Source organism: Solanum stenotomum, chromosome 5, assembly GCF_019186545.1.
Source record: "Solanum stenotomum isolate F172 chromosome 5, ASM1918654v1, whole genome shotgun sequence".
Classification (NCBI taxonomy): domain Eukaryota; kingdom Viridiplantae; phylum Streptophyta; class Magnoliopsida; order Solanales; family Solanaceae; genus Solanum; species Solanum stenotomum.
The window spans coordinates 59,426,516-59,448,496 of NC_064286.1; the positions used below are offsets into that span (position 1 = coordinate 59,426,516).

The window sequence follows — 21,981 nt, forward strand, 5'->3', positions numbered from 1 at the left end:
AAAACAGTACGTCATGTCATAGTTAAGATTATTTAAACTACATCACCAAACTAAACCATTAACATATGACATTCGTAATTCAGTTATCCGATTAATTCAGATTTGTGCCGAGTAAATAACACATTCTATTGGAAGTATTCATAAGTAGCAGTTGCAGAGACTCATATACACAGTTTCATTCACTCACACTGCTCTTTTCTCGTGACATTGTCAGTTTGAGTTTGAGTACTCAAATAAGTAGTAGTCATTAGTAGCATAGATTCTCTCTCCCAAACTCTCTTTTCTCTTTTCAGAAACTCCAATAGAGAAAAAAGAAAAACACCTGGCCCATGTAAGCAGTTTCCTAAATCAAAATAAGTACCCCATTTGCATCATCTTTCTTCTATTTGTCCTTAAAAACTACAATTTTTATCACTTCTGCAACTTATTTGTTGTTTTTGGTACATGGGGTTCATTCTTTAGTAGTAAAGATTGAATCTTTATTGTTCTGTTCCATTTTCAAGATTCTTGAAATGGGTTATTTCCTTTAAGTTGTTCAAGTTTGTATCTTTCTTCTATTTGTACTTAAAACTGCATTTTTTATCACTTCTGCAACTTATTTGTTGTTTTTGGTACATGGGGTTCATTCTTGAGTAGTAAAGATTGCATCTTTATTGTTCTGTTTCATTTTCAACATTCTTGAAATGGTTCATTTCCTGTAAGTTGTTCTAGTTTATGTCTTTTGTTTTTTAAACCCTTTTGTTTCTACTCTAGTTGTGTCTACAAGGTTTCTTTTGTTTTTGGGTGTTTTGGGTTGTAGCATTTTGCTTCTCTATGGTTTCTTGATTGTTCCATTTGGGGTGTTTTCTTTTGGGGGGGAAAAAGGGAAGAAATTAGAGATTTTCTTGAAAAACAACCTAAAAATGGTAACTTTGAGGTTGTTTACTGTTTTGCTGGTGGGGTTGTTGTTAAGGTCTCAATTTGGGACTGTACAGGCTCTTCATGAACAAGCCATTCTGGAAGCAATTGGCAAAGAGCTAGCAATACCTGGTTGGGATCTGAATAGCACTGATTTCTGTTCTTGGCATAGCATTAGTTGCAGCAGCTCAAACAGTTCAATGGTGGAAAGGCTGAATCTTTCGGGTTTTCGATTACAAGGTAATGTGACTCTAATATCTGAGCTCAAAGGATTGAAATGGCTGGACCTTTCTAATAACAATTTCAAAGGTTCAATCCCACGAGCATTTGGGAATTTGTCTGAGCTTGAGTTTCTTGATTTGTCTTTTAACATGTTTAGAAACTCTATTCCTGGTGAATTGGGTAAGCTCAAGAACCTTAGAGCATTGAACCTTTCAAACAATTTGCTTACTGGTTCAATACCTGATGAACTTGAAGGGATGGAGAATTTGCTTTATTTTCAAATATTTACCAATAAATTGAGTGGTTTTATTCCAATGTGGATTGGGAATTTGACTAATCTTAGAGTGTTTGCAGCCTATGAGAATGAGTTTAGTGGTGATATTCCAGTTAACTTAGGCTTACATTCTGAGCTTTTGTTGTTAAATCTTCATTCAAATCAGCTTGAAGGGACAATTCCTGAGAGTATTTTTGCTATGGAAAAGCTTGAATTTTTAGTTCTGACTAATAATAAGTTGACTGGCACTATTCCTGATTCAATTGTGAATTGCAAAGGCCTTTCAAGCATTAGAATTGGAAATAACAAGCTGATAGGTGGTATCCCTAAAGGAATTGGAAATATAAGTAGTCTTACTTATTTTGAAGCAGATAATAACACACTTTCCGGGGAAATCGTCTCAGGATTTGCGAAATGCTCTAATCTCACTCTTCTTAATTTAGCGTCGAATGGATTTTCTGGAACTATCCCTCCAGAGTTTGGTGAGCTCAATAATCTACAGGAGTTGATTGTTCCGGGGAATAATCTCTATGGAGAGATTCCAACTTCAGTTCTGAGGTGCAAGAATCTCAACAAGCTTGATTTAAGTAACAACAAGTTCAATGGAACCATTCCAGGAGATATATGCAACACAACTAAATTGCAGTTCTTGCTGTTGGGACAGAATTCCTTGAAAGGGGAAATACCTCATGAGATCGGGAACTGCGTAAAACTGCTTGAGTTGCAAATGGGGAGTAACTATCTTACTGGAAGCATACCTTCTGAGATTGGTCATATGAAGAACTTACAGATTTCATTGAATTTGAGTCATAATCATCTCCATGGACAGTTGCCTAAGGATCTTGGAAAACTTGACAAGTTGGTTTCTTTAGATGTATCTAATAATCAGTTGTTGGGGAATATTCCATTGGAATTAAAAGGCATGTTGAGCTTGATAGAGGTTAACTTTTCGAGCAATCAATTCACAGGACCAATACCTGCTTTTGCTCCATTTGAGAAGAGCTTAAATTCAAGCTTTCTTGGAAACAAAGGGCTCTGTGGTGAGCCTTTGAGTAGTGATTGTGGATATGATTTTGAACACAACGGTAATCATCACCGAGTTTCCTACCGGCTCATCTTGGCTGTTGTTGGTTCTGGTTTGGCAATTTTTACAGCTGTCACAGTGGTTGTTTTACTATACATGATGAGGGAGAAACAAGAGAAAACCACCATGGAAGATGGAAATACCACTGATGAAACTTGTAGCAAACCAGTGATCATAGCAGGGAATGTTTTCGATGAAAATCTCAAGCAAGCAATAGATTTTGATGCAGTTGTAAAGGCAGTCAGGAAAGATACAAATAAGATTAGTACTGGAACTTTCAGTGATGTGTATAGAGCAGACATGCCTTCCGGGATGATTTTGTATGTTAAGAGCCTAAAGTCGATGGACAAGACTATAGTTCATCACCAGAGCAAGATGATCAGAGAGCTTGAAAAGCTAAGTAAACTCTGTCATGATAATCTGACGAGGCCTATCGGGTTTGCAATCTATGAGGATGTTGTTCTACTCTTACATCAATACTATCCCAATGGGACATTGGCTCAGTTTCTTCATGAGTTTAGCCAGAAACCTGAGTACGAACCTGACTGGCCTACAAGACTTTCCATTGCCATTGGCGTTGCAGAAGGGTTAGCGTTCCTTCATCACGTGGCCATAATCCATCTTGATGTTTCTTCAGGGAATGTGTTTCTTGATTCTAAATTCACTCCTTTGGTTGCTGAAGTTGAAATATCCCGACTTCTTGATCCATCTAGAGGGACTGCAAGTATTAGTGCTGTTGCTGGCTCATTTGGATACATTCCCCCAGGTATATTCTATGGCTTGAAAGACTTGGCTAATCATTTTACTACCTCGTGTTTCAATTTGTTTGTCTTACTTTCCTTTTTAGTCGGTTTAAAAAAAATGTCTTTCCTTTTTTGGTAACTCATTAATTTTAACTTTCCGCCTGATATCTTTAAGACCACGGGCATTTTGTGCATTCTAACAAACAAATTGAAACGAAGGGAGTATTTTCTTTTTGTGGAAAATGTCTTGTGTCTGACTAATTCGTTTTTCTTCAACAGAGTATGCATATACAATGCAAGTAACAGCTCCCGGAAATGTTTATAGCTATGGCGTTGTTTTGCTTGAGATCCTTACCACCCGACTACCCGTTGATGAAGCTTTTGGTGAAGGAGTTGATCTGGTCAGGTGGGTTCATGGTGCATCTGCGAGAGGAGAAACACCAGAGCAGATACTTGATGCAAGACTTAGCACCATTTCTTTTGCTTGGAGGAAAGAAATGCTTGCAACTCTAAAAGTCGCATTGATGTGCACCGATACCATTCCAGCAAAACGACCAAGAATGAAGAAGGTGATAGAAATGCTTCAAGAGGTTACACAGAGTTGAATCAAAACTCGTATCATCCAAAAGTCTCTGCTTAATCTCAGACCTTCAGATCATGAAAACCCCTGTAGAAATACAAAACGGTACGAAACTCACTGTTCTTAGCCTAGACTAGTGGTCTAAAAATAGTTAAACTATGTATATTGTCTGAGGTTGCTGTTCTTCTCTGATGATCAGCTCCGAGGTTGTAATTTCGATTTTCATATTAGAGCGAGTATGGAGGTTATATGGGAAGGGTTAAAACCAGAAACAGTTCTTGATATGTACCATTCTGTACAATGCCTTCAATCATATATACTTCTTTTTTCTTGTCTATGTGTAAATGGAGGTTTGGCATTTCATATGCAACATTAAAATCTTTATGTATATATAATATACAGTAGATGTTGAACCCTCTTGGTGAAAATCTTGTGTTCGCCACTGCATTGGGCCCTTCGCAATAATACCATTGGAGTAGGGAACATATTGAGAGGTTTTACAAATCAAAAGAAACAGATTTCTGGTTTAATTTGCTACTGTAAATGTACAGTCACTATTTTGCTTCATTGGCCTAAATGGAAAGTGGAGATTCACATAGTCGACTCCAACTTGCTTGGGATTGAAGCGTCACTACTCACCCAGTGTAAGAAGTAACGCTTATACAAGTTTTAAGATCACAAATTGGGCTCAACGTGAAAATTTCATGATAACTCAAACAACTTCTCAATAAAAAATCTAAAAAATTGTCAACATGCATGCTTGAAATACTGAGAATCATAATGATCACAATTTTATTTATTACTGCTATAAATTCATTGATTGCACCAACAAGGTGCCAAAAATGTACAGAAAAAGGGGATTTTATGTTCCCTTAAACATGTAGGGAATTCAAAAAGTCCACAAAATTTTACATCTTGGTTGTAATGCACAGTTCAAACAGGAACATAGCAATTATAAGACACTACATTTCATTACATATATTGATCTATGCTTATTTTCAAGAATTCTTTAAGTAGTTTCCTTATAATGCCAGCTCTGTGCTGCTGCTTTCAATGATGCTGAAGTGTTCGTGTATATTCTTCTATCTTCCGGTAAGAAAGACTTCCTCTCAGTCCCGAAAGCCATCCATCAAAGTTTCTGCAGTCTGCAATGGAGGCTTCTCTGTTTTGAACTACACCAAAAAGTCACAGGAGGTTCCTGATAGGGGATTGTAACGAGCAAAGATTAAACATGCACAATCCACAGTTCACTCAAAAACTAGACAAAGCATCTACTCTGGGAACTAAACATAAACGCATCAACAAGGACAGTTTAGTTCCATGTGGTGTTGGGTGCTTGAAAGAGTACAGACTCAATGAGCATGCTCCCACTTCAATAATTTCAAACTTGAGAAAACCGAGCAGAAAGCAATGACATAGTCAGGTGGCATCGGTATAGGAAGAAAACAACAAAAGAAAGCATGAAACTAAGAAAAGAGTTAAGATAGATCACAAGGAATAGCAATTATATGTCGAGGAAAAACAACATAAAACTATCCAACATTGTTACATAAAAGTGTCAAGCATATCATATATAGAAGCTATGAGAGGGGGGCATCAGTCAGCTAATAATACATCATGTAAGCTAATCATTTACCGTTGATCAAAACTTAGAGGCTCCATTGGTAATACTTAATAGTATGACTATTCCTTCGCATGATTGTGGCCATCCCCTTCATACTGAAATCACCCGTAATGGATGAAAGAGCTGCAGCATAAATGAGAGAAACATCCACCTCTGAAGCTATACAGATCAAACAGTCTTTTCATTTCATTCCAAATGCCTACAAATCCTGCTTGAGCAGTTCTTTCAATTTTCTTTTCCTTCTCATTTATAATTTCTTTTAAATCCTGCACCTGATTATAGTGACACAAGCATAAAGAGCAGAGTTAAGTTGTAAATTTCTTATCCTCGTCATCTGTACAATCCAAGTCCTTGATATTCAAGTCACCCTGATCAATTGGCCTGTTGTTAAACCTTTTACGTTTCAGTATACCCTCCGACTCCTTCATCAATTTGATGTACCTTTTTCTAACTTTTGCTAATGGATGTTCCTCGATAGCCCCTCTATCACAGTAGGCTTCTTTTAGTATTGCGGTGCAAGTCTTGTTCATTAATGACAAATTGAAGATATGAGGATGCCTCTCAAATGCCTTGTGAACTTTTTGCGGCAACCCCAAGTATTTCCTAAGACACAAAAGCCTCTTCCTTTCTGCAGCATGTTCGACAAACAAACTAAGCAATTCATGAAGCACACCCACCACTCGTTTTTCTGCTATATCACTATTTGGATCCAAATCTGAAAAATCCTCATAGGGTGAAACATATGGAAACTTCTGAAACTCATCAAACCAGTCTGCAATTTTTCTTTTAAGCCTCAATCCCTTTGATGGATACAGTGGAAATTCTATTGCCTCACCGTCCACACCACTATACACTCCCCTCTTCATCGCATTCATCTGCATCACTGATAAAAGCCTTTCACTTCCATCAACATTAACGGCCAGCCCTTTCAATCCATCTTCTATTTCCACAACTCTGAAACACCCATCAAGATTGTCTTCCGGTTTCCTTAAGAATTCGTCGGGTAACCCCAAATACCATTGCAGACCCTGAATTATCTTTAGAGGAAGCATCTGTTCCCTGCCACTCATCAGTATCAACTTCTTCAGCCTCAAAATGATATCATCCTTAAATTTTAAGTAGACCTCTCTCTCCTCTCTATCAAGCTCAATAGCCCTCTGGGTCAACTTAAACCAAGGCAAATTGTAGTTAGGGCCAGTGAATTCCTCAAAAACAGATGGATACAGCCTTAAGAACCTGGCAACCTTAATTGGTATCCCTAACTCTAAGCCTTTTTTCGAAATAACAGAAATGGGGATGCAATAATCATTAGGTGAAGAGGAGACTATGCAGTTCTTAAGAGCAATTAAAGGCTTGAGTTGAACTGATCTGTGAATAGTATCAATGGAGTCAAAAAAAGAGTCTTTCTTCCATTTCATGTACACATCTACATAGGTCTGCCGTTGGGTGTATGAGCAGGGAAGAGGGTTGCCGGAGAAGAGGACTTCATGCAAGAGAGGTACAGAGCTCTTGCTTCTCCTGGCGATCATTGCCATCAACGACTGTATGTGTTTCTGTGCTGTTCGACTGTGGCTTTTCAGATCTTGCGAGAGGCTGCAGATTGATATTCACTAGAAAATAAGCACACTGAGTTATATATACCTTGCTGTTGGCCCATGCTCTGAGCCCAAAACTAAGAAGAAAATGCAGTTTAGACGAGCGAGAAAGCATCAATCATCTTTGCTGTTTGCGGCAAGCTAACACTGTCAACGGATAGCTGGTTAATGCACACTTACTGAACGTCTGGACTTTTTAGACGCCACTATATTATACTGGCTCCCTCGCCTTTTTGCACCTATCCTTGTTGTTGATGAGCTTGAACTATGGCAATGGCTGAACAATCCATACGTTTATCTACTGAAAGGCAAAAGAACCTGAACATATTTAACCCAAAATGAGGCTATAGTTTGGAGGAATAACTTGTAAGCATATAGAAGAATCAATATTCTAACATGTTTGAAACACCAACTGATCGGGGATAGAGTTTGTACATGTACAAAGAATTTTCAACTATAATATCACAACTTCCAATTTCAAATGCCAACTACCAAGAAACAGAAACCCAATATAGAAAATCCAAAACCATCAATGGAAGCTCAAAAATCAATTAAAACACGCAAACTTCATGAAACAAGATTTACCATTCCATAGCGTAAGCTGCAGTCCATATTCAATGATTTTTTAGTATAATATCACACAATTCCTCCAGTCCATTAAAATTCAGAAAAATCCAAAACCATCAATGGAAGCTCAAAAACTAACTAAAAGACACAAACTTTATGAAACAAGATTTACCATTGAATACCATAAGCTATATTCCCTATTATAAGAATATTTCCAGTACAAAATCAAACAAGTCCTCAATGTTTATATGCTTATTCTACCAAGAAACAGAAACCCAATTCACGAAAAGTCACAAAGAATCAATGGAAGCTCAAAAACTAACTAAAAGACACAAACTTTATGAAACAAGATTTACCATTGAATAGCATAAGCTATATTCCGTGTTCTAAGAAACAGAAACCCAATTCACAAAAAAGTCATAAATCATCAATTTCAACTCAAAAACCAACTAAATGGACACAAACTTTATAGTACTTACCGGTCACGGGCAGATTTTGCGGCAGCCTACAAGTACAGTGGCAAAGCTGAGGAAGCCTAAGAAACTGTTTTAATGGGCCGGACTTGTTTGGGTCCAGGCCCAATCATATTTTGGATCCAGGCCCAATCATATTTGGATTTTGGGTCGAGGCCCAATCATATTTGTATGCAAGTAACTGATTTTGTAAGGAAACTTTTTTAAATCTCATTTCGTTTAAATATACCGCCTTTACACTAAACTATATAACCCAATCATTCTATAAATATAAAGAAAATAAAAAGGATGGTAAGGATAAAATTAATAATGTTTCTTGGATTATGAAAGAGTATAGTCTTGACAACAAGGTAATAAAGTCGTTAAGAAATAGAGGCTTAATGAAGTACTAGAATGTTGTTTTGTGCTACATTAAGAGTATAGGTAAAGATAAAGAATCAGGAAATCATATGCATTTACAGGAGTCATTGTCAATTCGTAAATACCATTCAAAATTTTTAAAAATTATTGCAATGCACAAAAATAATACTCCATATATATAATCATCACTACTAATAGTTCAGTCTTTTTTACTCTGAGATTCTTCACATTATCAATTAAAGCGCAGTTATCATAGAAATGTACCAATAGTTAATTTATATGTGACCTTCCGTGCATATATCTTAAACTCTTCTTGAAAACCTTACTATTGATTTTCGTGTTCTACTCTTAATAGAATCAAGGATGTGAAGGCAGTTACATGGAAGACTTATTCAAATTCATAGTGAAAAACAATTTGTCATTTGGAAGCTGCTTCAAGCTTCATTATCTGTACATAACTTATGTTAAACTATATTATAAAGTATATACTTCTGTTTGTCACCTAGTAGATGAACCTCTGGGCCTTTACTAGCTTCGTCTCTGGAGTGAGAGGGGTGAAGGCCGATAAGTAATGAAATGTCTAGATAATGACACGGGATAAGTAATAAAAGGTCAATACAATCGGAATATAGACTTTCACTAAGTAAACACAAAAAAGTCAAAAGTAATTCAACATCTACAGTCTAATTTTCAACGCTCTTGTACAAAGGTGACTCCGTCACTGGTCCTAGTTCATATGTCTCCCTCAATATCAGAGCCAGTCTAACACATGGGACTTGTATCCACCATTCACTTGGCAATAATCAACAGAAAATAAATTTGGCTTAATTTTCCCCTTTTTTCTTCTCCTCTTGTCTCTGAAGTACCTTGCTACTGCACAACAACAACAACTCATGAAATAGATCTTCAAAAATTTCAACCACAAGGATCTCAAAGAACAAGAAGCTTCAATTTTCACAGGTAAAGTTCAAAATTTCAACAAGTTTATCTAAGAGACGTATTCAGGATTTTGAGAATTTTACTATTGAACGCATTATATTTTAAATTTATATCGATAATTATCTTAATTCAGTCTAATAGCACACATGAGTAAATAAATTTTACCTCTTGTATCACCAAAGTTCACAAAACTATTTTTTGTCTCATTAGAGTCATTGAACTAAGTGTTAGTTGCTCAAAGAGTTATTGGGGTCAATTTTGACCAAAGTCTTAACGTAAATGGTAAAGTTATTGTCATGTAACTAAGGAGCGTTTTCTTGCATAATTAAATGATAAGTCTCGTGCAATATATCCTTATAGTTTGATTCTTCCTTACATTTTATACATAACGAGAGTTTAATACGCCAGACCGTCTTAAACTAAAAAATAAAAGAGCATGTGAGTTGTGACGTACTCAACCACACAAAAACGTCAAGAATCTTATAAGAATTTATGTGAGAGAGAAGTGTCATTGAAGTTTACTATATGTAGCATCTATAAGATTATAAATCACTTTCAATTTTTTTTTCTTAATTTCCATTTTGGTTTTAAAATCACGTGGTTTTTGAAGAAATGATAATTAAGATCATGTTTTAAATTACTTATAGGTTTATTCTTATAACACAACGTATATCATCGATCATCAAAATTTCTTGTGAAGCCAACCTAGATATCTTTTAGAATATGCAGAGTATATTCTTTATAAATCCTAGCCATTATAATATGGTGGAAAACTTTTTTTCAACATCCTTTATATGGTGTATTTAATCATACGTTATAGGTAGGATTTAGGGGGAGGACGAGCTATAGGTTAAACTTCATAGATCTACAACTTATAAACGTAAATTCAAATTTGAAAATTATGAATTCCTATCGCTGATCTCAAATTAAACTACAATAATAATAAGATCCATAATCAAATATTTATACACATTTAGTAAAGAATGAGCAAACACTACTCAATCCTCGTGAATCTATAGGTTAAACTCTTAATAGTGGCAAAACTATAACTTGAAATACATGTTGCAATTACAATAACATCAACAATAACATATCTCGTGAATCCAATAAATGGGATCTAGGCAGTGATGTAGTCACATATAGCGAAGAAATTACACCCTAAAAAAGTATATTATATATATACAAAAATTATTTGTAATATACAAATCAAAAATTAATTTTTTTATACATTTATATTAAATCTTGAACACGGCTCAAGACTTAAGTGAAAAAGTGATAAGGTTAGGAACTATTCATTTTGATTTTGTTCATATTTTCCATAATTGCACTAGGAAACATTAGCACACTTGTTTGGCTATATTTTAAACTGCAGAACGTTTACTCCATTATTAGTTTGGGTTGGACGCGTGGAAAGTTAACGGTCGCTTTCACGAAGACCCGTGAAATGTCGTCTTACTCCCTCTGTCGGTTCCGTCTCATATCAGTTGATCACTTTTTATTTTACACGGTGTATAAAAAATCATAAAGAATTTCTTGAAAATTTTATAAATAAATGTGAACAATTTCAAAAAGTATTAATTGTTAGGATAATGTAGAAAAAATTTAATTAATATTTTTTTATTTAGTAAGATAATCAACTAATATGTGACAATTATTTTTGATATTGCGATCCACTAATATCGTAATAGAAACGATTTTATTGGTAAACGTTTGCCACCTAATTACCCGACAAGACAAATGAGAAGGGGAGTTAACGGCGTTGCGCCGTTATATTGACTGTTGAGTCATCACACTTCGAGATTGAATAGCCGTACACACGCGGCAATTTTGGGGCTAAAAGTTAAAGGAATTCACTATTTAAAAAAGGACACGTTTTGTCCACTTTCTAATATTGGAATTATCAATATTTTCCACTATTGTCTTGTTTTTGTGTTTTTACTATTTTATCCTTTTTTGGTTTTTTTTTTTTTTTGAGAAAATAAGGATGAAGTTAGTTTATCTAATATAGTGGACTCCCTCCATTTAAAAAAGAGTAACCTAGTTTGATTTGACACGAAGTTTTAGAAAATAAAGATGACTTTTGTGGTTTTAAATATGTCACGTAAAAAGCTGAAATTAAAATGTTACCAAAAATGGAAAGAGGTCATTCTTTTTTAAACAGACTAATAAAAAAAGGAGGACATTCTTTTTGAAATAGAGGAAGTATTAACTATTCATCATCATCTTTAAAGATTAGTGCACATTATAAATTTCAATATCTTACCTGATATGGTTAAGATTATAAGATTTAAATAAATGATATAACTTAAAAGGAGATTTTTAAAGTAAGTATTATCTTAATTATAATTCAAAGATTCTGAAGTGAAAGTGGAGCTAGTCTAAAGATCTCTTTTGCTTAACCAATATTTTAGGAGCTTGAGTTGGTGAAATCAGTCATTGATATTTACGTGAATACTTCATAATACGATGCGTCTATTTACTTATTTTTATAAAATTCAAATATTTTGATTGAAGTTTTGAATTAAAATTAAAGTATTTTTTAACATTCTTTTATTTATTCGATATCTGCATTGAAATCTCAATATAATTAGCAAAATTCATTTCTCTCCTGTAATAAAAAGAAGATTTTCATATAGATAACCTCTAATTGTTGGTCCACTTTGGAGTTTGGATAGATCTACCACCTAACCATTTTAGGCATGATTCCCAAAAAAATCTAACAAAATGACCTTATCTTATACCTACTCATGTTTCTTATTAAATTTTCATATGAATTAAAAAAAACATTTCTCACAATTAATTTCGTTTTCTTATACAAAGAGAGCATATATTATAATAGACAAAAATAGAGAAGAATATTAAACAAGTGCCTTTTAGTCATTTACTATTAGAATAATGGACATATCATTGTACGTCTTACAATGGTAATCCTAGATTGTGTTTTTATATTTAAATATTCACACTTCACTTTCTTATCTTCTCTTCTTGGATTCTCTCTTTCTATTTTATTTTATTTTATTCTAACTTAGCATGCACAATTATGAATAGACCATGTTAAACCCCATATATATTTATTAATCTTATATGGTTGAGATACAATATTTCCACAAAGAGAAAGCTTATTAACATATATTTTCTCTTCCAATCAAGTATATCTCATGTGAGTCTTCTTTAATTTTCCTCTTATTTTTCTTGCTTGATTGGGAAATTTTTGAGAATTTAATTATATGTCAATTTAGCTTGACATGTCTATTGCTTTCATTTTCTTGATTCATATTTTGTTGGCTTAAGGGGGGTAAATATATTCTTCTTGCTTATTGTTTTTCTATGACTGATTATTTTTTGGTTGATGTAGGAAGAATTGCTTGTTGATTTATTTGGTTTTATTATGTCTGATGTTATAATCGATTTTTAACTTAATGATTTGTGATCAAGATATAATTATTGTTGTTATTATCATTAGGAACGCAGAGTGGACTAATTAGGAAGGACACATATTTAATTTTTGACCATATTGTTAAGAAAAATTATGCAAATATATATATATTCGCTACGATTTCTTTCCTCTTCCTTATGTTTTTGTGGGTTCTTCTTCTTCTAAGGTTGAAAATTCTGGCAATCCATCGGAATTTATGGTCAATTTTTTGGTGATTATCATAACATGCATGTTGTGATGATAAGTTTTTGTACATATGTTATGGTGATCACTGTTAGTAGTTTCGTTGATTGATTATCATATAACTTTTTGTTGTTCAGGAAAGTCTTCTGACAATTCGTTAGAATTTTGATCTAGATTCTAGTGATATTGTTATTTTTTGTATGACTTTTTCTATTAGGTCAAAATTTAAATAGTGGCAAGAGAAAAATAGAAAATTGGGTGGTAAAATAAAAATTATTGAATAAAAAACTATCATCCAAATATTTGTGCATATATTTCTTCGTAAAAACTTAATTTATAATCCTAAAAATAAAATAACTTATCCACTACAATAATTACTCACCCCTGTAATATATCCATTTATAAGTTTTTTTAATATATGACCAGAAATCGGAGCTGGTTCTTGTGGCAAAGTGGAAAGTCCAATGTTTCAAAACTCGGGTATGATATAATATTGGAACTTTCTATATATTTTTATCATTAGTGTCACTTTTCCCTTTTCGGAGAATTAATTTTATAGTCGCAATTTTTCTTGTGATCTATCATACGATGAACAATAACATATCAAATGTAATTTCACAAGTGAAATCTGATAAAGAGAATTGTGAGTACGTAGTCTTCCACCTACCCTAAAAACAACATAATTTTAAAATATTAACCAAAATTCACATAATTTATATCTCGAGAAATGAAAAACGATTGATAATTTGAGATTATTTTTTTGAATTAGCAGATGGTGATTCCAAGAGAGAAGGCAAACATGTAGAATTTATGCCTCCAATCATGGGTGAAAATTTAAGAGCAGCAAATCAATTTGAACTAATGGCACCCTCCTCAATTGTGAGTAATATTTTCCTCTTTTTTTTAATTAATTATTTGAAATGTGATTGGAATTAATTATTTGATTTACTAATACTTATATTTATAAAATATTCAGGCATTTAAATCATACCCCTATTCAGAAGTACCACAATATTCTGGTGGCAATGTTACTATTGCTTGTGGTGAACCTATGGTATGTCCTTCTCTTTATGTGATTTCATGTTCGTAAAAAATATTTACACAATCAGATCATTCATACGATAATAGTTAGGTAAATAGTTTTATACTAAATATTTACACGATTTGCTCTCTCTAATGACTTAAATTTTTAAATATGATTATCACATGTACCCTTCAACATAGTATCATAGTAAAACATAACGTTATTGCGGAATTTTCCCTTTTATAAACAGGTAAATCAAAATATGGAGAGATCATCAACAGTGCATCATAATGGAAGAATGATTTTGCCAGTTGAAGTGAAAGAGGAGCCAATGTATGTAAATGCAAAACAGTACCATGGAATTCTTAGACGAAGGCAACTTCGTGCTAAGGCTGTGTTACAGCAAAAAGTGGTCAAATCTCGAAAGGTAATCCCTTCGTTTCGATTTGTTTGTCTTAATTACTATTTGGACATATTTTCAGTGACCATAAAAGTTGAATTTTCTTGATTGCTAAGTTTAATTATGTTGCTCGGACTCTCCAAAAATGTTGTCACATCTATATCTGATCTTTTGAAGAAGTCAACACACATTCATTGACATTTTTTAAGAGAATAGTTGATCACTCTACTCATGCATCTTAATTTTGTCAATTTTATCAACAAACATTTTAATTAGAGAAGTGTTCTTATTAATAATTATAATTTTAATACATTTTATGAATTGGTTAAGCTCATCGATCACGTAGATATACACTTGTTACTATTAGGCATAGATACCGATGAATGGTGAGGAAATTTAGAATCTAGAGTCAGTTCGTTCAATAAGTGAATATTAATTATCTTATGATATGCGTATAATGTTTTCTTTTTTGCATATGTATTGATAGTTTGAGTCGAAAGTAATGAAACATACAAACATCCACGACCCTAAAACGGGCTCTAATTGGGCTAACTCATGATATGCACATGAAAAAGGTCAGGTGATTAATGATGTTATTGTGTTTGTTCAAGTGTATATTCATATGCATATACATATATAGTTTGCGTCGAAAGTAATGGAACCAGTTGAACACACAGAGACAACAGGTAAATGATGTTGTCTGTTCAAATGTATATCAGTCTTATCTTCATATGTATGCATATATAGTTTGAGGACAATTGATGTTGTTTTGTTTATTCAAATGTATATCAGCCATATCTCCATATGCATGTACATATATAGTTTGAGTCAAAAGTAATGGGACCGGTTGAACGCGCAGAGACGACAGGTAAATGATGTTGTTTTGTTTGTTCAAATGTATATATATTTTCCTTATCTTCATATGCATATATATAACATAATGGAATCAGTTGAACACACAGAAACAACAAATGATGTTATTTTGTTTGTTCAAAATGTATGTACGCAAATCAGCCTTATCTTCACGAATCGCGTCATCGACACGCGATGAGGAGGGCTAGAGATGGTGGAGGTAGATTTCTCAACACAAAGAAGAAGATCCAATCTACTACTACAACTAATAACAACACTACTCCAAGTAGTAAAGGCAAAAGTTCAATGGATTCTGATTCTTCTCCAAATTACCTACTCAATTATGAACATGAAATTGGATCATCCAATCATAGTAATTCTGTTGGAGGATTTCAGTTCCAATCTGGAATACATGATACTACAGAAAATCTTCAATTGGGTTGTCATTATCAGTGGAACCTCAATGACAACAACCATTGCAACTGCATGCACTCAGAACATTTCTGAAGAGAGTCGCTCTGCAAGACGTCTGCAAGACGTCTAGTAGTCTTTTGAGTCACTCTGCAAGATGTCTAGTAGTCTTTTGAGTTGCTCTGCAAGACTTCTAGTAGTCTTTTGAGTTACTCTGCAAGACGTCTAGTAGTCTTTTGACTTGGTCTTCGAGTCATAAGTACCACTTAATTGATACCCATCTGAATGATACATACTATAGTTTAATTTACTCTTTTGGGAGTTATGTAAATATCCAATATCCCTGCAGTTGTAATTATCATATGTATATGTAATAAACAATACTTGTAGTGTATGTTTTAGGTTTTCAGTGAGGCATGTATGATATATAAGGTGTTTGTATAACTTTGAGGGGAATTATAATCATAGATGTAAGAATAGCAACATTAAAAAGAGAAGGGAAAGCAATATCATGGTGTTTGTCTAAGCTTACATATTCTACAACGTCTTGAAGTTTCACTCGTAGAATTTGAAACTTCATGATAATGACTATAATTTAAATGAATAAGCTTTTAGAAGAAACGAAACAAAATAGATAAAAGATCGAAAAGCATCCTATCCAACACATGTTTTCTTTGAATAGTAAACTAACATGGATCTCCGAATCATTGTTGCAATCCAAAAATGATACCAGGAAGTCAAAATTGTGGTTCTTTCAAAGGGGCTCGAGCCCTCTGCATCGACTTAAAAGAAGAAAACATGTGGTCAGTCAAAACGGGATGTTAAGTGTAGCTGGTTGTTGCAGTTTACATCATCAGTCAAAGGATTAATAGCATATATGTTTAGTCCTCTTGTCCGTCCAGGGGCTCCTCCTTTGAGCAAAGACAAGTCCACAACGTACCTGCAACAGACGCTCCAGACTCTAGAATTCTCATATAATATGGATAATCGACTATCTAGAAAAAGAGATAACATACGTGTTATTTGATGCATTTTCATGTTCCGCAGCACCACAGTTGATCAGAAGCTTTTGATCGATCTTTGACACTGGATGTTCGATGGACAAGTTGAATGATTCTGGTACTGTAGTTGTGAAAAGATCACGGAACCAGTAGTGGTGCATAATTTGATCTTTAATCAAGAAGAGAACTACGGCATCAAAATATTAGCACTAACTTACTTGTCTTAGGAGCAGATTTCGCAGCTTCTCTTAGACACAAAGTGTTCTACATCAATTGAAAGATACATTATGTCATGTTAGTAGATGTCATTATATTCTTTTCATAAGAATTATTGTCTGTTAGATAAGACGTTTACATATAAAATAGGAAAAGATGAGGTTTTTAACTAGATCACCTTGAGTTTCTCATAACAAGTTTCAAGATCATCGTTTACCAAAATATGATCAAACAGACCAGATGATTTTCCTTGTTCAAGTTCTGCCCTAGCATTCAGGAGACGCTTTTGGATTTGTTCCTCGGTCTCAGTTGCCCTGTTCAAAATATGGACGATACTTCTTATAACTAAACAGCATGTAAGATGAGAAACTTTGAATTTCTTGATTTGCCCACCTTGCACGAAGACGCTTCTCAAGCTCTTCAAAAGAAGGAGGAGAGATGAAAATGAAAATGGCTTCAAGAGCGCTAGCCCTCACAGACCTTGCTCCTTGAACATCGATATCAAGGATACATCTCTACACAATCACACAGAACTAAACCATTTTTGAAGGTTGCAGAAGAAACAACTAATGTTATGCACATGCAAAGTGTGATGCCATTTGTAAATATCTAAGAACTGACAAAAATCTTCATCTTTTAAAAGAACTGATAGGTAAATTATCAAAATCCTCATCCACTGCAGTGTATAACTACTTTTTTCCTTATTTTAGACAGTCGGGACGAAAAGAGGAGGGTAGGCTGAGGAGGGCAGTGTCCCCAGGGAGTGATAGACAAAAAAACAACGAGAAACCTTAGCCGTACCCAGTGAAAATTTGAGCTGTGTGATAGAAGTTTCAGAAAAAAATGAACACTCGCTTAGAAGAGTAGAGCTATATCCCAATAGAACAATGAAATGAGTTAATTGTACAATCCCTACAATAAATTAAAAAAGATAGTAGTTGCCACAATGCCAGCTTCAAGAGAACCTAACTTGCATGACATGTGACTGCACATTTACAATTAGAAATAAATATTCTACTCCTAAAATATAGTACAAAAGCACGACTCTGGTGGCCGGCTAGTGCATAGGTGTGAAAGTACCCAATCATGTGGCTCACTAGGGCTTTAGGATCTAACGGTTTGACAGATTCCAAATCTTACAGATGTTAGTCATCTTATTTGCCAAAATATCACAATTTTGAGCATCTACTCTCCGTGGGGATAGAATTAAAAAGTTGGGCATTTATTCTCAGGGAGAATCTAAAAAGCTAAATGCAGCGATAACCATTGGGGTCCATCAAAGAGAGAATTTCCCTTCTTTCTTAGAGGTACATTTAAGTTCTTACGTCATTAAAAAAAAGATTTGAGTGCTAACCTTCAAAAAGAATATCATTAACTAAATTATAGAAACATTGCAGTTTATGCATCGATAAATGATAAAAAGAAAACCAATATTTAACGGAATAAATAACATGGAAGAACAAATACCTTGCCAGCATCAGCAACAGCCTCAACAGCTTCTACACTTGTTCCATAGAGATTACCATGAACAGAAGCAAACTCAAGAAACTTGCCATCCTTTACCTCTCTCTCCATCACATTGCGGTCAGTAAAATGGTAATGAATCCCATTCTGCTCCTTCGCTCTTGGTGCTCGAGTTGTGTGACTCACGGAAAATCCGAACATGGATGGAAATTCTTTCATTAGCTTTGATATCAAGGTACCCTTACCCACTCCAGAAGGGCCACTAATGACAATAGGCTTCTCAACATTGCCTAAAACTCCTTTGCTCCAGGCAACCACCTCATTCCCTAAAGTCTTTTCATGTTGTCTAACAAATGGAGTGCCCACCTATAAAAGCATGACAGAGCTTTGGACATAACACGGAGAAGAGGTTCTAGAATTAATTCATTAACGCAAATTATTGTACTCGTTATTTCATTTTGACATTATTCAACAAACAAATGATATTGTTGTCAATAGCTAAGCAGTTTTCCTATTAATCCTTTTCATGCAGAGCAAAAATGAATCATCAACAAACTCCGCGAAAGGTTTTGCATTACAAATCAAAAAGTAAAGAGATTAGCATTTGGAACATGTGAGCATGAGATTTACTGACCTCAAGAAACCAAAAGCATTCACTAGAACCAGAGCTCCCTCTAACAACTAACACGCGATCATCATTTAAAAGCACAGCTGAGTAGTCCTTAGATGGCTTGGGTTTTGCTCCCAACACAATGGGGATTCTCCTGCAAAATCCATTCACACATTTTTCATCCTATCTAACAGCTACAGAACAACAATAAACAGTTCAAGCGTAACCAACTACAACAGAAAACTCACCATTCCCCACTAGACTTATCAAAGATTCGAACTCCAATAGTCGACCCCAATTCATGATCAACCCCATCAATCACATACTGATGAAAATAAGGAAAGAAAACATCTCATTGATAGCTAATAAAAACGAATAAATTGCATTAAATCAGTATATATTGAATCATCATACTATTTTACTCCCAACAACGATAGCCCTTTCATTGCCCTTCAATTTCGAATCAACTTTCTTTGGAAAATCTCCCATAAGACTATCAGCAAAGAAAGCTGGAGCTTCTCCCTGAATACCACCAAACTCGATCAGAACAATCCATTAAGCACATTTTTACCATTCAACACCAGAAACAGCTAAACAAAGATCCAATCTTTAAAGTACTCACCATAGAGATGAGCAAAAAAAAATCCCTTCAATCAAAAAATTGAACCTGAAAATAGAAAAACACAAATCAAACTAGAAACCCCATCATCAAAAAATCATGTCTTTTCGCGTAAAACTTCAACATTAACCGCCAAATTCACTACTGCAACAAAAATTTACAAAATCACAAAATATTTCACCAAGTAATAACGAAACTGAATCAGGGATCGTTCAAATTAGACAGAAGCAAACAAAATTAAACTAGTTTTAGAAATTCTAATTAAACATAAATAAGCAAATATCATAAATAACAAATCTTAATTAACTTAGTATTCGTACTCCAACTTTGAATTATTATTCCAACACCTTGTCCATTAAATATCACAAGTACCATAGAAATCAATCTGAACTAGAAAACATATGCAAAGGCAAATTATAGCGACCCAGAAAGCTATTTAATTTCTTTCTGTTTTTGCTTTAAAAAGAAAACAAGTTTTTACCTGATAAACGACAAATAATAGCTACCCAGAAAGCTATTTAATTTCTTTCTGTTTTTTGCTTAAAAAAACAAAAAAATTGATCAAAACAATCCATTAAGCACATTTTCACCATTTAACTCAAGAACAGCTAAACTAAAGGTTCAATCTTTAAGAAAAAAAAAATCCCTTCAATCAAAAATTTGAACCTGAAAATAGAAAAACATAGATCAAAAAATCATGTCTTTCACGTAAAACTTCAACATTAACCAACAAATACACAACTTCAACAAGAACTTACAAAATCACAAAAATTGTTTCAGCAAGTAATAATAACAGAATGAATAAAGGATCGTTCAAATTATACATAAACTAAAAACCCCAAATCAAAAAGGGGTCCATAGAATGGTATAAATCAATACGAACTAGAAAAAATATGAAAAAGTACCTGAAAATCGACAAATTACAGTAACCCGGAAGAGTATTTATCTTTCTTTCTTCTTCTTTTATTCAAATTTTTGCTAATATTTTTTGGTTTTTTTTGTTTTTATGAAGAAAGAAACAACCCCAGAAGTTGCATTGAATGAGAAATTCTTGAGGTTTTAGAGCAGAAAAAAAAAGAGCAACTTTGAATAAGAAGCCAAAAAAAGGTTAACGATGACAACGAATCGGTGAAGGCAAACGGTGAAAAATTAGTAAATGACAAAATAGTCTTATCTTTTGTAAGAAGATCGAAATAGTCCCTTTTAAGTATTACTTTAACCAGTTTTGGTACTTTTAAGTTTATTAAAAGTGAGCCTTTACATTGTTGTAAAGAAAATAGTGAAATAGTAGAAGGAAGATTACTTGAAATTTGATTTTGTGTAAATTGTTATAACGATAAAAATATATATCGAAAATGAGCTATTGTGTTTGGACTAAAGATATGTTGCAACATATGACTAATCTATTTGATACAACTTCGATTTCTACCCCAACTTTACATGTTGTTGTAACATTGCAATGTAGGTTTTGGGTTATTTTTTGTAATGTAAGTTAGTTAATTGTATTATTATTATTTGAAATTATTACTTAAATTTAACTGAAATGGTGAGAAAGATACACTTGAGACACCAGAATTTTCGTCTGAATCGCAACATAAGAAAATGCATCAGACTCTTGTAATAGATAAAAAATAACGTAGACTACAAATGTGTACTTCCAAATATGAGATTCTATTTAACATTTTTTATGTTTGCAATTTTGAGGAAATTTAACAATTTAGATTTGATAAATATTTAACGAAGAGTATTCAATTTTCGAAAACTTAGAAGATAAAACGCTTAAATGATGATTAAATTGTTTGAATCTACTACTAAAGACAAAGAAATCAATTTTTATTATTTTTGATAGATCTAAACGAACACTTCTCTAGTGTGAAATAAATTTATAATCATTAAATCGACTCAATCATCACATTATAAAATTATAATCCTGGCTCATTTCCATTTTAGATGAAGCATATCAACTAGTTCATCCACTATGTTTAGAGACCCTACTTGTATGTTGGATCAATATTGGACAGAAAATCTTTGCTCTTGTCTGAATTATGTTACCAAATTCCATTTATGGATACCTATGGTGGTCCTTGATAACCCATTACATTACAGTGTGGATGATTGTATATTTATTGTATATAATAAATTCAAGAAAATGATATATATATTAAGTCAGCTTAATGAAAATCGTGATTCTATCATCGAAGTAATTCTTAACGGCTTTATTATACCATCAAACTTTTAAAGTTTTAACATGAAATTACTTAAAATAAGTGAATTTCCAAGGGTGGTCCATGGATCAGAAATATGTGATTCGAATGGAAAGTCCATCGGAGAAATCTTCTGAGGGAGCTCCTCAAAAATTCCTATCAAAAAATTGTTTGTTTTTAATAATAGTTGATCGATATATATA

General features: G+C 33.6%; 4 protein-coding genes across 8 annotated transcripts; 2 read left to right on the plus strand and 2 right to left on the minus strand.

The window, feature by feature from the left end:
- The first annotated feature begins 764 nt into the window (after nt 1-764).
- Nucleotides 765-4,228, plus strand: LOC125866340 (leucine-rich repeat receptor-like tyrosine-protein kinase PXC3). Its single transcript, XM_049546689.1, has 2 exons — nt 765-3,243; nt 3,500-4,228. Exons 1-2 carry the CDS (start codon nt 903-905, stop codon nt 3,823-3,825), a joined length of 2,667 nt encoding a protein of 888 aa, XP_049402646.1. The 5' UTR covers nt 765-902; the 3' UTR covers nt 3,826-4,228.
- Nucleotides 4,229-4,686: 458 nt separating this feature from the next.
- LOC125866353 (protein WHAT'S THIS FACTOR 9, mitochondrial) lies at nt 4,687-8,143 on the minus strand. 2 transcript variants are annotated; one of them, XM_049546706.1, is made up of 3 exons: nt 8,066-8,143; nt 5,437-7,337; nt 4,687-4,998 (listed from the first exon to the last, which is right to left on the minus strand). In XM_049546706.1, the coding sequence occupies exon 2, from the start codon at nt 6,957-6,959 to the stop codon at nt 5,730-5,732; it is 1,230 nt and encodes a 409-aa protein (XP_049402663.1). In that variant the 5' UTR covers nt 6,960-7,337; nt 8,066-8,143; the 3' UTR covers nt 4,687-4,998; nt 5,437-5,729. The 2 variants fall into 2 exon arrangements, with proteins under 2 accessions (XP_049402663.1, XP_049402662.1); XM_049546705.1 differs by lacking the exon at nt 8,066-8,143 and adding an exon at nt 7,943-7,974.
- A 1,172-nt stretch (nt 8,144-9,315) lies between these two features.
- LOC125866364 (nuclear transcription factor Y subunit A-7-like) lies at nt 9,316-15,789 on the plus strand. Of its 3 annotated transcripts, none has more exons than XM_049546724.1 (6): nt 9,316-9,379; nt 13,404-13,457; nt 13,750-13,856; nt 13,954-14,031; nt 14,252-14,428; nt 15,416-15,789. In XM_049546724.1, exons 2-6 carry the CDS (start codon nt 13,442-13,444, stop codon nt 15,758-15,760), a joined length of 723 nt encoding a protein of 240 aa, XP_049402681.1. In that variant the 5' UTR covers nt 9,316-9,379; nt 13,404-13,441; the 3' UTR covers nt 15,761-15,789. The 3 variants fall into 3 exon arrangements, with proteins under 3 accessions (XP_049402681.1, XP_049402680.1, XP_049402679.1); XM_049546723.1 differs by lacking the exon at nt 9,316-9,379 and adding an exon at nt 12,422-12,518; XM_049546722.1 differs by lacking the exon at nt 9,316-9,379 and adding an exon at nt 12,465-12,518 and having other exon boundaries at nt 13,747-13,856.
- Nucleotides 15,790-16,273: 484 nt separating this feature from the next.
- On the minus strand, nt 16,274-20,644 carry LOC125866354 (guanylate kinase 2-like). Of its 2 annotated transcripts, none has more exons than XM_049546708.1 (11): nt 20,480-20,644; nt 19,578-19,622; nt 19,370-19,477; nt 19,204-19,280; nt 18,980-19,109; nt 18,349-18,711; nt 17,275-17,396; nt 17,060-17,195; nt 16,884-16,929; nt 16,681-16,780; nt 16,274-16,604 (listed from the first exon to the last, which is right to left on the minus strand). In XM_049546708.1, the coding sequence occupies exons 2-11, from the start codon at nt 19,578-19,580 to the stop codon at nt 16,469-16,471; spliced, it is 1,221 nt and encodes a 406-aa protein (XP_049402665.1). In that variant the 5' UTR covers nt 19,581-19,622; nt 20,480-20,644; the 3' UTR covers nt 16,274-16,468. The 2 variants fall into 2 exon arrangements, with proteins under 2 accessions (XP_049402665.1, XP_049402664.1); XM_049546707.1 differs by having other exon boundaries at nt 16,681-16,786.
- Between the last annotated feature and the right edge of the window lie 1,337 nt (nt 20,645-21,981).